This window comes from Clupea harengus, chromosome 26 (genome assembly GCF_900700415.2).
Source record: "Clupea harengus chromosome 26, Ch_v2.0.2, whole genome shotgun sequence".
NCBI classification, from domain to species: Eukaryota; Metazoa; Chordata; class Actinopteri; order Clupeiformes; family Clupeidae; genus Clupea; species Clupea harengus.
In genome coordinates this window covers 5433925-5450091 of record NC_045177.1, presented here as the reverse complement: position 1 = coordinate 5450091, position 16167 = coordinate 5433925, and the positions used below count along the sequence as shown (strand labels likewise).

The 16167-nt window shown below is 45.1% G+C and overlaps 1 protein-coding gene across 6 annotated transcripts in view; it reads right to left on the bottom strand.

Moving 5' to 3' along the window:
- Window positions 1-5318: 5318 nt before the first annotated feature.
- LOC105900202 (SEC14-like protein 1) overlaps window positions 5319-16167 on the bottom strand; it is a 40752-nt gene continuing 29903 nt past the window's right edge. For 5 of the 6 annotated variants that reach the window (XM_042703961.1, XM_031563511.2, XM_031563514.2 and 2 more), the window contains 10 exons: window positions 15879-16068; window positions 13246-13334; window positions 12166-12236; window positions 11671-11842; window positions 11267-11401; window positions 10584-10718; window positions 9718-9969; window positions 8540-8718; window positions 8131-8157; window positions 5319-7084 (listed from right to left, as the gene is read on the bottom strand). In XM_042703961.1, coding sequence (XP_042559895.1) covers window positions 6979-7084; window positions 8131-8157; window positions 8540-8718; window positions 9718-9969; window positions 10584-10718; window positions 11267-11401; window positions 11671-11842; window positions 12166-12236; window positions 13246-13334; window positions 15879-16068 — 1356 coding nt within the window. In that variant the 3' untranslated portion in view covers window positions 5319-6978. The remainder of the gene's footprint in view (window positions 7085-8130; window positions 8158-8539; window positions 8719-9717; window positions 9970-10583; window positions 10719-11266; window positions 11402-11670; window positions 11843-12165; window positions 12237-13245; window positions 13335-15878; window positions 16069-16167) is intronic. The other variant, XM_031563515.2, reaches the window with a different exon arrangement.

Below are 16167 nucleotides of genomic sequence, written 5' to 3'. Positions count from 1 at the left end.
GTGCAGTGCTTCCTTAGCCTTCAGATGGCAATACAGGTAAAACCTGATAACTTGTCCGAGTTAGCAACAGTAACTAAGGGGGACGGGGCTTAGCCATAGGTCAATTGTTGGACCTGCACTGCGAGCAAAATCGATTCTCAACATGGATGAAACAGTCCTGCTTGAAGTGATGGGAGTGTGTAAAGAGATGGTGAGAATGATGGCTTGGTGTTCAGTCCAGTCTGCTAACGTTGTGTGTCCATTGCTGCAACCTGTCTTTGTCACTGAAAGAGAACCTGAGAGGAATACAAATACCAATCAAACTATATCACATTATTGTTGTTTGTGATGGTCAACAACACAGTTAAATATTAGAATGCCATTACTCGTCATATTTGCATTGACACTGATTGGTCTGTAACACATTCTACCCATCAATGGACATGGCTGGGTCAACCCATTCAAGTCCAAAGACTAAATCGAGCACAACACAGGAAAAAGCCACAGAATTTCATGTGATCACATTCAAATGCTTAAAATTGGCTAATTATTATATTTGGATGAGCATCTTACAGCAGAGAGTGTAATTCTTAAATGGTACTTTTCATACTTTTCATACTACATATTGAAGTGCAGATTAATACGCCGTCTTTCTTGTGGAAACATACAGCTTACCTCCACAGAGTCTCACGTGTCTGTAAACACATAAAAAAGATATGAGAGTGATGGGTGGCGAAAGCCCAAGATGGAGGGGTTTGAGAGGCTAGATAATAATTTATTTAACATAATTAAATTGCACACAGATAGCCACCAGAACAAGCTTTGCATTTTCCCAAAAATAATTACTGTCTGGGCAAAGGTGAGGTCTCTCTCGTCTGTCATATCTCCTGGCCTTAGACAAATTGAAACATTTTGGACATTACATTGAAACCGGCCAATGTGAAGTGATCAAAAGGGGAAAAAATGATTCACCCTTGGTTGACTTGGGCATGTATCCCAGTTGGAATGATTTACCTGCTAGACAGTTCACTGATTTTTGATGACCAAAATTCAATGTAAAGGGGTTGAATAATTTTGACTTACTGCTTATGCATGTATTACTGCCCTGACCTTGCAGATACTTCCGCCTGTCCTGGAGCATTTTAATGCATTTTTTTTATCTCCTGTTGTTTGCTAATGAGGCAGGGCAACTCTGCTGTGATCTAGAAATGACACAAAATGCAATTAAAAACAAAAATGACTGATTTGTAAACTGATTTATTTACCATTTATGTTGAAATACACTACAACACATGTTTTGATAGATTACCTTGTGAATTAAATATACACATTTTTATCTCTGATGACTGCAAAATGAGAATGTTGGTGCAGTCAAGTGCTTATCACTGTATAGAAGCACCATTTCTTTTAATTAAACCTATTAGACGCTTGAGTACCAAGGTCACCAGTTTAAGTTAAGCAAGCAGATTTCTCCCCATCTTTCCATTATGCAAGGCATCAGCTGTGCTTTCACTGCAGTAGTTTGTGCTTCATAATGCACCACACATTCTTAATCAGTCAGAACTGAAGGTGAGCCAATCTGGCACCAACACTTTTGTACACAAAGTTTCCATATATAAAAAGACATAGAAGTTTTATTCAGAGTAATGGTTGCAGTACTAACCTTGTTTGTTAAAGGGTTCCAATTAATGGCAGCTGCCTTGCGGGCAGTTTTCCACATTGTTGATGCTGACCGGGCTGATCTTACTACTGGTGGAGAGATACTAAAGAAGACGTCATAGTTTTGCACCCAAAATGTTACAGGATATAGAATAGTACAAGTAGAATAAGTAGAAAGCCTGTGAGACCACAGCAACAAAAACCCTATTACCCATAAGGCAGAGGGTCACTTGGCAGATAAAATGAAAAGCCAGATAAACAAAACATGTTGTAGTAGGAAATGATAGGAATTACAAGTCACTTTTCTATCCAGCTAATGACCACTCACCGTTTTCTTTCTGTGTGTGTTGGGGGGGGGCAGGGCTTTCCCTCAGAGTCTGTTCATAGCCAGATGTCTGTATCTGTATAAGTGCCTTGAGACAATTTTACGGTTTTGGCCCTATATAAATCAAATTGAATTGAATTGTATTAGACTATGCCCGGTTATGCACTAACCCTGCTTGAGTCAAGGCCACCCTGTATTTTTTAGATTCTGTTGAAAGCCATGAGGACAGCATGATGGCAGTATTTATAACACAGGTAAATGGAGGTTCTCTTGCCTCTAATTGGAGTGGCTTTGCGTGTCCTTGACAAGCAGCGGGCCAACAGCTCTTTACATGTTGATAAAAAGTGGCTCTTTAACTGATTCAACAGCCCACTCTCAGTAGAAAGCACATCAGAAAGGAAGCCGTCGCCATGAGATGCCTCTCCCAGCCTCAAAGTGCCTTTGTCTTGGCTCTGTGTCAAGAACACAGGCCAGCTCAGTAGTCCCCCAGAAATATTGTGATGAGTTTTTAATTAAAGATTAAGATAAATTGAGGCAATGTGTTTGAATATGGAACTTGCTAAACCATCTGTCTGTGGAGAACAGTGGGGTCTGTTTGCCTGTTTCTCAGAGTACGTGAGCATCCATATATACATGGATCTCACAGACCATCAGAAACTTAATTTATATTGATAGATAAGAGTTAACAAAACTGCAGAGTAAACCAGTGAAGATGGTTATTAAAAGGTTTTAGTAAGGTAAGGTTAAGATCACTTAGCCAAAAGAAGCTAAACTAAGCGTAATCAGCAACTGTCTGGAGAATCAATGTGGTTTCATTTAGCTTGGCTGGGAAATGTATTCTTTCTTTTAAATTAATTTGTAAGTCTATTCTGACCTATGGTGTCTGTATGCATGATGTGGAAATGGAAACGCAATGTGGTCCTTTGATGGTGTATGTCTCCATCTACTGGCAACTGGCAAATCTGTTCAATAAAATAATTTTAAAAAGATGGATACATGTGTGTATACACTTGGTCATACATCTCATTCTTGGGTCTAAAGTGAGCCGTCTGTCAAAATGCCCTGTATAACATTATTCACTGCACATATCTATGATTGACATGGTTTTGTCCAAATTGTCGGAAATCACCAAAGTATATGTCAAAGGATACTGCAGCTGGCGTGCAGCGCTGCAGCTTTTGAACTGAAGAGCTCTTCTCATCAGTGCCAGAATGTGGCACCTACTGTTCAGGCCAAGATGAAAAGGCACGCACAATAAAATATTTAGAATGAACAGAAGCCCAAAGGAACTTAATTGCCTGCAACAGAAAATACTTCCTAAACTGACACGTTCAGCAATTATGTTGGTCATGTACTGCACATTCCTGTACACCCTCCCCCCCTTCAACTATTCCTTGTAGAAGTAATGGGCCTAAATATGAGATCATCCATATCCTGTGTCATTTTTAAGAATTATTAGCTCAGAGAGATGCTTGCACACAAATGATCACTGTAGTTTGACTAGCTAGTGGTGTCCCACCAGTATGCCTACTTTAAATGGGTTCTTACGGGCACTCACAATACATAGAGATGACATCACATAGGCAGGCTATGAATGTATGGACTCTATGGCATTTCTAATGTCAGCACACAACCTGCAACATGTTTTAATCATCATATACACAGTGGGTAACTTGTGTTCATTTGTTGACCATCCATACTGCACCATAACGTGTATGAAAAAGTAAGAGGACAAAACACCACATTTTAATCTCTTATACTTCAAGTTTAATAGTTTCAAACAAAATGTAAAGGCGCTATTTTGTATATTAATTTAAACATTTTTTTGACATACACAATAATTTCTCAAAAGATATGCGGTTTTTGCAGTACATGGAGTGAAACAACCACACGAAAAGACAACAGAAGGTGGTTTAGAGTTCAGGAAGTGACTTTTTAAGCCCTCTTACTCGGATGACATTTACACCGGTAAGAAGTTAGGGTTACAGAAACAAGAAGTGAGCTTTCATACTATCCAAAGCCCTGCGGGCTACTCCTGCCCAAAGGCTGTGGGACTAAAACACACAGAGGAATAGGGGGGGGGGGAAGCAGTCAGGCAACTAAAACCTAACAAATGCAGCACAACCTTTTCGAACCTGGATCCTGCCGTACTGGTGAGAGGCGATTCTCTTGGGGCAAATGGAGTCATCAGTGTTGAGCGGAGGCCTAAATTTTGACTTGCTTCCCCTAAACACACTTAATGCTTCTGTGGACTCCCCTTCAGATCAACAGGAAATGGAGCAGGAGTGTGCATGGGGGGGGGGGGGGGGGGAGAAAACGGGGACGACGACGGGAGAACTCTGATGTTTTCCAAATCACCAAGGAAACCACTGAACAGACGCTATGCATATTCCAACCTCAAAGGGCAGACACCATCATCATCATCATCACTCAATGCAGACCCGTAAAAATAAGGCAAGGCATAGCAAAGTCAGGCCGTTTTGGAGGGGGGGGTGTGGCATGGGGTAATTTTATAAACAGGTCGTCGTTGGGACCCAGTATGTCACCGCACAATCACTGCTGATACTCCATACTCCCACCACAGCCCTCATTCGTCTCTTGAGTAAAGCATTTCTTGGTTAGTGCAAGCATTAGCACGTCAGAACAATGTTCACTTTCTCAGCCCAGAATTCATAACAATACATAGACACCTCACATACAGTGAGAATGAAAAAGAAATGTACATGTAACAAACAAAACAAACTGAATGATTTTAAAACAAAGACCGTGAATGAGGGTCAAATTTGAACTACCTGCACAAATGCGCAACCCGAAACCAATGACCCATCTATTGTTTAGGGCAATCACGCATTTTGTGTGAATTATTGTGCCGATATCCAATCAGGACTCAAAACTGATAATTTGCCCCTTCTTAAACACACATAACCACGCTTCACTAACTGCATGGCGTCGCTGTTGGTGAAACTCATTTGACAGCCGTCTGAAGATTCAGGGTGATCGATCTGGCCAACATGTCCTACCTGAAGACCGCTATTCCATCCGAGACTCAGAAAGCTAGACGCTACTGAGGTGGTCTGGATGGCTGAAGCCAACTCAAAGTGTACAACAAAACAGTGAAGTGGCAGCTTGGAACGAATTTGGGGAAGATATGGTTCTCTTAGCTTCTTAGCTCTCAGTGGAATATAGCTGCTTAAGATGATGATGATGACTATGGCAACGATACAACATAAGGAATTTTCTTTACTTTCTTTGCATTACATTTACAATAAACCCATTTCACATGGCAATTTTGTGCCACGCAAAAATCAGGTGTCATAATCTGCAATCCCCTTTTAAAAGCACAACTTCCATCCTATGCAGTCTGGTCGGGGGGAGACATTCACCTGCTTTATGCAATAATCAATGCCTGTAACATCCGCACTGAATGGTGCGGCGTTTCACATCATGCTGAACGTATGCCCTTGAAAAAACGACAGCATAATTGTTTATACACTGGTTAAAGGTGATGGTTCAAGGAAATCCCTTTAAATACAACAATAGTAAGTAATGGCAATTCTTTGGGGGGGGGGGGGAGACAAAAGCAAGCTTTGAGCAATCTTTCCCAGAAAATCAGCACTAAATTGCAAAAAAAGTAACTTCTCTCCGTTTTTCAAGCATCCTCTTTCAAATGTCTTTGTAACAATGCTAAAGTTGACCTCGATTTTGTTGAAACGATCACTTCACAAATATGGCAACACTGAAATTCACTACAAAAACCACCCTAGATCACCTGTACACCCAAAATCATCCAAAAGAAAAACAGTTGACCTATTAAAATACATGACCCTCCAATGCTCGGGCGCTGTACTTACAAGGACTGCTTGTCCACTTGATCAGTAGCACGTTCCAGGAGTCAATGGCAAAGATTCAAAGATGTAGGTTTATGTAACAAGATCGTAAAAAAAAAATAAACTACCAACCAATGGGAGATCATCAAAAAAAACTGGCCTGTTGCCTGTTCGTCTCGTCTCGTGAGCAGTAAAGTTCTGGAGTTCTGCTCCGTCTCAAGTCCTGCCTAAAGCTAGACCTAGAGGGACACTTTCCGTAGCACCCGAAGACGCCAACTAGCTCCTTTTGCACACGTTCACATGATAAATAGTAGTTTGACAGCAGAAACTCAGCTGGAATTATTGCCTCTAGCCCCAATCTCTCCACAACTCCGCACTTGACCTCATAATAATAATATTAATATTAGAAAAACACAACACAGCTCAGCAGAGAGACATCACCCTCCTCCTGCTGATATGGCATATTCTGTGGAACACGGTGGTGTGAAGAGTGTGTGTGTGTGTGTGTGTGTGTGTTACAATTACGTGTGCATCAGTCTATTTATGTGCTAGGATAAGTCCACATGTGTACAACACACTGGAAATCTGCGATGTCTGTCTGTGTCTGTGAGTCTGTGTGTGTGTGTGTGTGTGTGTGTATTGTTATTGTGTAACAGCGAATCCAGTTCTGTAACCTCCAAACCTTTTGTCTGTCTGGATCTCAGGAGGAGTATTGCTTAGTCCAACATGGCGTCCAGGATGCACTGAGCGTACAGTGAGATATTGACCCACATCCTCCTGCAGCCCCCCAGCCTGAAGTACAAGGAGAGAAAACAACCTGCTCGTGTGCAGACCTGCTGCCCCGGTTGATTGCCGCGGCAACACAGGTCATAGCCCTTTACACAGCGGAGAGGTGTGCGTGCAAGTGCTTTTTGTTTGTTCATTTTCCACCCACTCCAACACATATATTTTTTGTTGTGTTTGTTGTTTGACGTGATGCGATAGTTCAATCATGCTTCAGGTCCACACGGGAAAGATGGTTAAGAGTCAGCATCATCGATGAGGGATGGAGTGAGGGATTGTGGAAGGGCCTCAAAAATGTGGGGTGTTGGTTGGGGCGCAAGGGATCGTGGGCCGGTGTTGTCCTCCAACTTGCCCGCCCGCCCACCACCCCCACCCCTTCCCTACCGTCTCTCTGATTGGCCAGCTCTACCTGGAGATCATGGAGCTGGACTGTGATTGGCTGGAGCTGGTGGTGGCAGCACTGAGCTGAGAGAAGCCGCTGTGGCTGGACTCCAGACTGGTCATTGAGCCTCTGGGGGAAGAAAGTGGGGTGGGGAGAAACACATTTAAAACTCTTCCAGTGACTTCTTTGGTCAAATTATTGTTAAAAAAATAAAATCACAGTCATGATCCATCAGCCATCAGGTGGATGCAAAATGCTTATGTGGTTTCCTGGTGGGTTTGAGATCTCCCCAGTGATCCTGTGTAGATGCCCCGTGCCCGTGCCCGTGCCCGTGCCCACTCCAGTGCCCGTGCCCATTTCAGTGCCCACAGCAGAGCATGCATCCTATTGGAGCTACTGGAACGCATTAGTGCTCTTTACCTAGGCATTCTGTTCGTTGCCTGCAGTACCCAAGTTATACCGTTATACTGTGTGCTTTTAGCTGATGATGCCTTATTGGAGCTAAGTTCACTTGGAGCTTAATATAAAAAATAAAAAAAAATCAGGAAATGTATAAATTTCTCTAGAGTCCTCGTCACCGCCAACAGTTTAAACACTGTATTAAAAAGTGCACAGTGCAAAAGAGGAAGCCTTGACCACATGTGGCCAAGATGGAGATGGCAGGCATCTTAGAAAATGCAGGGTGTGAGAAGAAGCATGAGTTTTGAATGCAACAGCAAGTCTGGCTTTCAAAACTCACCAGCAAAATGGCCTTACTGATACAGTAAAATGTTATAATGAAGTCCTGAAAAAGATCAAAAGCTGCGGTCTTCTGACTCCGCACATCTCAGGGTAATATCATGCCAAAGAAGCAAGCACTGCACTTGTCAAAGCAGTTCATTAAAGTGGTTGAAGTTAGTAGCCAATGCTGATGGAACTCAGACGTTATTAGCTCGTTAGCTGAATTGATGTGTGGGAAGCTAGTGGCGTTGAATCAAAGCAAGCTTCCATACGGACAAAAAATAGGGTCCTCTGATCTTGTGGGACTCCTCACAAAAGGCCACAGTAATCTTCGGCTTGAGGACCTTACTGTGTGTCCAGTATGCGAGGGGTTAACAGCAAGTCAAGAGCAGCCTGGCTAAGCTTGGTTAGCGGAGCGCTGCGGCTAAGCTAAAGGCAAACACGAGTCCACTTACAAACTCTGCACATCACAGCAAGCCGTTCTTTACAGAGGGTAGACACAGAGAAGAAGAGGAGGAGGAAGAGAGGCGAAGGAAGAGGAGGAGAGGGGGGAAAAAAAGAACAAAAAGAGGAGAGGAGGTAAAGCAGTGGGCGCAAGATATCGCTTAGGCTTCAGAGGGGCTAAAAAAGCTTAGCCGCTGAGGAACAAAAACACCAACTCAGAAAATGTGGATTTTTTTTTTTCTTTGTCCTGAGCTCCCATGTCTCCACTACAGAAAACTCTTTTTAATCCCCTGCCTAGACAGTACTCTTAAATCATGCAAAGAAGGAACATACAATTACACCAATGACGCAGAGGTCTCACATTGACAGCTACGACACAACAAAGAAGATGCCTTTCCCACTGTCGTGTCGTATCCTTACCTGAAGTCCTCAGAGCCCAGCACCTCGGTGTAGTACATGACCTTGCATTTGTACGAGGACACCTGCAGCGAGGCCAGCACGTCGTCCATGCGCGGAAGGTTGGTGGCGGCGCAGGCGGGCATGCTGTGGAAGCGCCACTGCAGGATGTAGAAGCCCGGCCAGCGCGTCACATGAGAACCCTGGGCAGAGACCACACACACACACACACACACACACACACACACACACACACACACACACACACACACACACACACACGGGTTAGTTTAAATTATATTTAATTAAATACACGCTCCTCAAATCGGAACATTTCCCCCATAACTGAATTCATATTCTTAATTAATGTTGGACTGCATATTTGTCAGTTAGTTCTGCTACAAATGACTGGTTTTCGAGTTTGCGGTCATCATGTTTCATATGAGTATAAAGTAATGAGATCAAGAGAGGGAACTCATTGGCAAGTCTGTGCAACATCCAATCATAATCAGACACAAGGAAACACACACTCAACCATTCCAGTGGTACATTTGTGTGAAGTGCAGGCAGAAACAGTCACCACGGAGAACATTAAAAGCATCTGCTTCCTTATTTAAGTATTTGATTAAACTGCTCTCTATGCCAGTGGTTCTCAACAGGCCTGGTCTAACCACAAACAAATTTCCATGGTCATAAAGTTTCAACCCATACTTTTTATAGTTTGAACTATATATATATATAAAAAAAAAAAAAAACATAAAACTATAAACCTAGACAGAGCCTACTTGTATCCCTGCCTTCACAGCACATTAGCCTGAGTCTGACATCAGATAGATTTTAAATAGATTGTTTTACCACACCATCGTGGGGACTACTTGCTATACCCTTTGCCCAAACTTCAGGTTCTATTCATCAAATTAGCGTCTCTAGGCTCACATTACAGCAGAAGCTTTGGACTACAGTCAGAATGACTCTGAGACCCACCAGTTGAGAAACACTGCTCTATAGCATATAGCATTTTTTTACTATGATACTGTATTTAGAAACATCGCCTATTCTATATTTGACACATTCAACACACTACTCGGATAACTATAAGCAGGCCCATCTTGTCTTTCTATCTCTCAAAGGCTCTCCTGCCCCTCACAGCCTCATCTGCACCCACACCCGCTCTCCACCAGAGGGCCCCCTACTCCACTCACCTGGACGCTCTCTCCCTCCTTGCATGTGAGGGGCGACTCCACCATGCTGTAGTCCTGGCCCAGCATCCACGATTTGTCGATGAGCTGCACGTTGTTGCCCCCGGGCGAGGTGATGCCGTGGCCCGCCTGCTGGTCCTTGCGGGGTTGCTGGGGCGCCCGCTTAGAGTGGTAGATGTTGAAGACCACGTCGCCTTTGCACACGTCGAAGTCCCAGGTGATGACCGAGGAAGCGTCGATGATCTCGACGAGCAACTGTTGCGGGAGGGAGGGGAGGGATTATTTTCATTATCTTCACTGATGAGTGTTGGGCAGAAAAGGATGAGGCGAATTCCAAGTACACGATGTTGGTTTGTTGTGTTTTTTTTTAATCATTAATTAACTTTGTTTGTAACCTCTGCCAAACAGTGAGATGGATTGAGGAGTTGTTATTAAATTATGGTCAGCATAAGTTGTGGTGTTGTTGTTTTTTTTTTTGCACGTGTGTGAATTTTTTCCATCCCTTACGCAGCACCAAATAAACAAGAGACCAAAACATTCTGTCCTGTTCTAACATGACACCTCTAGATACGATCTCTCGCGAACCTGAAAAAAAAACAACACACTGGGAACAGACTGTGCAAACCCCACACAGCCCTGGTACATTCTGACATTCCTGCGATTCCTGCCAAAGTTTCCTCTGATGTCTAGCAGGTGGCGCCTCCACACTGCGCCTCTGTAACTGCCTCTGAAATCCCTGCATTGAGGGGTTCTGGTAACTTTCCACTCTCTTCACTCCCAGCTCCCCTTCCACATCCAACCAGCCTGCTAAATACAGCGGGGCGGGGGGGGGGGGGGGGGGGGGGGCACTGGAGGGCTGGTTGACTCACCTCGTGGGGGGCGCCCTTGAACACACTGGCGCTCTGATAGATGGTCTCGGTCCACAGGCGGATGTCCTCGGTCTCCAGCTCCTCGGGCGTGCGGTACAGAGACTTGGGCACAAGACCTCCCTCAGGCACCTCGCACTGCAGAGGGAGAGAAGGAGAGAGAGAGAGAGAGAGAGAGAGAGAGAGAGAGAGAGAGAGAGAGAGAGAGAGAGAGAGAGAGAGAGAGAGAGAGAGCGAGCGAGAGAGCAAAAACAAAGATGATTGCACCGAATTCAGGAACTGGGGAAAGATTGTGCAAGTGACGAAAAAAAAGAGGATTCAATCCCCAAGTGCTGATCTTCCATCTGATACTAAAAAAAATGTGTCGCCATGACTGCAGTGTTTTGATTTGCAGCATTACTTCCTGTTCACCATGCATGCGTGCTGTTTTAAAGAACTCTCTATCAGACACATGCACAACCCAAAGGCCCAATATAGTCCCCATACAGCTTCCTTTCAAAGATCACTCCAAAGCGGCGTTCATCAATGACTAATGAGAGCTGTCAAAGGCAAAGCTGACAAGGGATATCAAAGGACTCCTAAGAAGAGCTAAAAATGTATAAGATCACCATAATCTACGTCCAAAACAAATACGAACACATGCATAGACACACACACACACACAAACACACACATCCCTAACGCACCATACACTCCCCGCCAAGGAAGTCAGGGATGATTTCTTTGTCGATGTAATCCACCAGACCACCGGGGCCCTGGTAGTCATTCCCCGCGTAAATAAGGAACTTCTTCCTGGTGTTCTCATCAATGAAGGGGCTGACCTGAAAACAGGAATATACAAACACAATGAATACATGGTAAGCATAACAAGGCAGCTACTCTGATCAGGCAAGTATAAATGCAGATGGCATTAACTCATCTGTGAGGACTGCTGTAAGAAGCTGTTACTATCAACAGTGAACTTCACAAAGACTCACCAAACATTATTCATAGTATGATGATGTCAATGTGTCTACGGAGGGGAAGACATGGTGTAATGTCTGTGAGTGTGAGTGTGTGTGTGTGTGTGTGTGTCCGTGTGTGTGTTTACCAGTGTCCAGAGCACAGGGAAGACTCTGGGTGCTCGGAGTATGAGCAGGCGGCCCAGCGTCTCGGGGTAGTTGGCCTCCACCACCTCTATGATCCTCAGCAAGGCCTTCACACCCGGCCTCCACAGGTGCCTCATGTTCAGACCCTCCAGATCCACCAGACACGTCCAGCAGCTGGGGGAGAGAGAGGGGGGGGAGAGGGACGGAGAGAGAGAGAGAGAGAGAGAGAGAGAGAGAGAGAGAGAGAGAGAGAGAGAGAGAGAGAGAGAGAGAGAGAGAGAGAGAGAGAGAGAGAGAGAGACAGGCCGGCAGAAGATTGAGGTTAGAGAACTGCGGATGTGAAATTCAAAGGGCTGGGGAAATTCAAACAGACTGACCAAGAATAACACAAACAGGAACGTAAGCACTTAAAACAGGACGCTGCTCTAAACAACATATGAAAGGTCATCCACACACACACACACACACACACACAGTCTAAAAGAGTCAATAAACACCTGATTGGCCTGCCAAACACTTTGGTGTTTTCCTCACAGCGTCTCAAGCCCTCTTCATTGATAGACAGCACCTAGATAACACACACACAAAAAAAAAACACCACACACACACACACAAAGTGAGTGAATGTGTCTTTGTAGAGTATCACACACACATTGTTCTTCTGTGTTCTCACCTTGCCAACTCATCATGCTGACTTGATGCTTACTATTGCTACCACAACTCAAACCTGACTGGTCATGCAATGCTCCGTTGAGGAAATTGCAAACGTATTGTGTGTGTCTACCTGCATGGCTCAACTTATTATCTCTTCCTTGTTTGACAGACAACAATGCCCTGCTGTGAATGCAGTGTCAGTTTAGAACACCACTTCTGGTTAAAGGATGTTGTCTTACTTTAGAGGCTCGTGTGACTTTCCAGTTATTCAATGATCACACATGTCATCAATACCTCAACGGATTGATTTCGCCTTCCTTGTTTGACAACAAACAACAATTCAATAGACTCCTTTGTTTAGATGAGCATGCTAAGATTACTATGCTAAGACACTGACACTTAAGACTGGCCTAAAAACCTTTCTATTCTGGAAGGCGTTTCTTACATTATGTTAAATCGCTGTCAGCTATTTCTTTTATATTATGCTTATGTTTACTAGCTTATTTTTTTAAAATGTATTTTATATAGTTTGTTTTAACTATGTTTTTACTATGTACTGTGGCACTCTGAGATTCAGCTGAATATAGAGTGTGCTATAAATTAAATGCATCATTATTATTGAGACTGGCACCCTTACATGTTCAGGTGAGCATGCTAAGATGACTGTGCTAAGACTGGCACCCTTACATGTTCAGGTGAGCATGCTAAGATGACTGTGCCAAGACTGGCACCCTTACATGTTCAGGTGAGCATGCTAAGATGACTGTGCTAAGACTGGCACCCTTACATGTTCAGGTGAGCATGCTAAGACTGGCACCCTTACATGTTCAGGTGAGCATGCTAAGATGACTATGCTAAGACTGGCACCCTTACATGTTCAGGTGAGCATGCTAAGATGACTATGCTAAGACTGGCACCCTTACATGTCTGAGGAGGGACTCTTCCCCCAGGGCGCGCACCAGGCCCTTGGTGTCCATCTGCCCCAGGCGCAAGATGTAGAGAGGACGGCCATCTGTGGAACACACACACACACACACACACACACACACACACACACACACACACACACACACACACACACACACACACACACACACACACACACACACACACACACACACACACACACACACACACACACAGGGGTAAAACATAGAGCTGAGCATGGATGTATTATCACATCTGCATCATGACACACACAGTTCCCTCTTATGGCTTATCAGCATCAGACATGCTCATCTGCTGTAAGGCATTCTCTGAAACACATCTGTGCAAACAAACAAATGGCTGCCTCAAACACACACACACACACACACACACACACACACACACACACACACACACACACACACACACACACAAACAGCTGGGGATACTCTGCTGTACATTAAAGAATCAGAAGCCCCTTCTGTCCTCCTGGCTCTACCTCCTAATGGCTGTGAGTGAATACATATGTTCAACACACACACACACACACACACACACAGTGGAGTTTCCCTCTCCTGTCCTTTAAATTCAGAAAAGTAGGCCAGTTGTGTGATCGTGAAACTGTGCTCTGCATGAAACTGTATCCTATTTCTGGGGGCGGCCCACACAGACAGACTCTCACTACCGCTACGGTCTCTGCTGCGTACGAACGTTTACCACAGACAAATTTCCCTAGAAGAACAGGGTCAGCGACCACAAGGGACTCTCTGGAAGCGGCCCTCTGGGTGAATCATCAGGTCTCAGAGTAAACACAAGACACTATCAGCCATGCCCTTCCTATGTGCTATGGAGCAGGCATAGCATGCCATGAGTCAATGCAGAACGTGATTATGGATTTGCATGTGTTGGTTGTATTAGTGCATTCATGGGAAAGGGAAGGGGGGGTGAGAGAGAGAGAGAGAGAGAGAGAGAGAGAGAGAGAGAGAGAGAGAGAGAGAGAGAGAGAGAGAGATGGATTGAGGAAGAGAGAATTATAAAATTGCATTGGCTCTTCCTCCTCTCACAATGAGAAGCGTGTGTGTGTGGAACAGCTGACCACCGCATGACCCTGGGTAACCAACTTATCTGATTGATTGAAGATCGTACGTGTGCAATCAGCTCTTCCATCAAATGTTGGGGGTTTTTTTAACCAAAAAAAAAGAAAGAAAGGGTAACAACTTTGTGTACTTTTAACATGGCTTCACAGCCCTTCTAGTTTATGCATATAAATCCTTCTAAATAGCCGCTGTAAGCTGTGTATCCACATACCCATTGTAATGTCTGTGTATAACTGCCTCTGGGCATAAGCAACACACATAGAGGAATTGGAGCTATATTTGCCCACTGTGTAGGTGGAGGCATCTGAAGTACCTATCTGTGTGTGGGTGAGTGAGTGGAATAATGGCACAAAGTGTGTGTGTGTGTGTGTGTGTGTGTGTGTGTGGGTGCTGTTGCAGTACAGTGGAAAAGGTGTGTGTTTCACATCTATTGATTCTGTGTCCATGACAGAGTGCATATTTGTATGTTTGCTCATGCGTACACCTGCATGCGGGTGTGTGTGTGTGTGTGTTTTGGTGTGTTTGGTCATTTAAATGTGACACTGCGTTCCATTTTGTACGCCTTAATGCGAGGTGACCGTGTGTGTGTGTGTGTGTGTGTGTGTGTGTGGTGTTTAAATGCCAGGGCGTAAGTATGGACGTCTGTGACGGTGGGTGTGCGGACAGTACGCCAAGTGCTCCGTTCCTCTCAAGGACAACTATGACAATCACACACACACACACACACACACACACACACACGGCTCTCTGACGCATGTGGTCCAGTGGGCCTCTGACGGGAAGGCGCTGATACACTGCCCTCGGTGCAGACGCCAACCACAGACTGAGCCGTCTGCGTTTACAAGGCCAGTAGGATGCACGCCTCTGTCTGTGTGTGTGTGTTTGTCTGTGTGTCTGTGTGTGTGTGTGTGTGTGTGTGTGTAAGAAAGGGGGAGTGGGGGCTGAGAGATACTGATCACCCGTTGCCTGGCACAAGATGTTTGAGATGTGCAGGACGAGTACCAGGAGGCTGAGGAATGTTGAGGACGCAGATGGGAACACGGATAGCGCTGGAGGTGTCTCGGTCTGAACACGACCCGGTTTGGAATGAGGAACGCTTATGCAACCACATGCCAACCGCTTGTGAGGGGAGACTTGGTTAGCCAGGTGCTAATGCTGCTAAAGGCTAAATGCTCGGTGTTGAAGGGTCATGCGGGGTCATGCGGAGAGCAGTCAGTCTTTATCAGTTCATTGAATAATCACACTGCGAGCTTCGGAAGGCCCAGACACACAAGGCATTACCAACGGCGCCTGAGGCAGTACGCTGATTACATCAGTAGCGTTGTAGAGCTATGTGCTTATCGTATTCACAACACACCCGGGAGCTAACTGCTAATAGCATTGACACGGACCTGACACTCACCATCACTGACACTTATCATACATCCGCATCGCCTCGGGCTCAATGCAAATACTACCCCATTAGCAGCGGAGTTGACATTAACCACGAGTCACGGCTGTGCCTGAGGGCCACGCTAGCAGGTTCTCCTCACCCTTGTCGTGGTGGTGCCAACCGCCCGTGTAGTAGTCGTGCAGGACCTGCGGGCAGCTCCAGGTCTCCAGCAGGTAGTCCACCTGGTGCTGCTTGCGCCAGGTGAGTGACTGGCACAGGATCTCCCGCGCCTTCTCCATGTTGAAGTCGCGCGCCCGCAGGAAGCGCAGGATGTGCTCGTCCTTGGGGATCTGAGGACGGAGGGAGACAGGCGAGGTTGTTACTTGCTTCTAGACTCATAGGTGTGTGTGTGTGTGTGTGTGTGTGTGTGTGATCCTTGGGGATCTGAG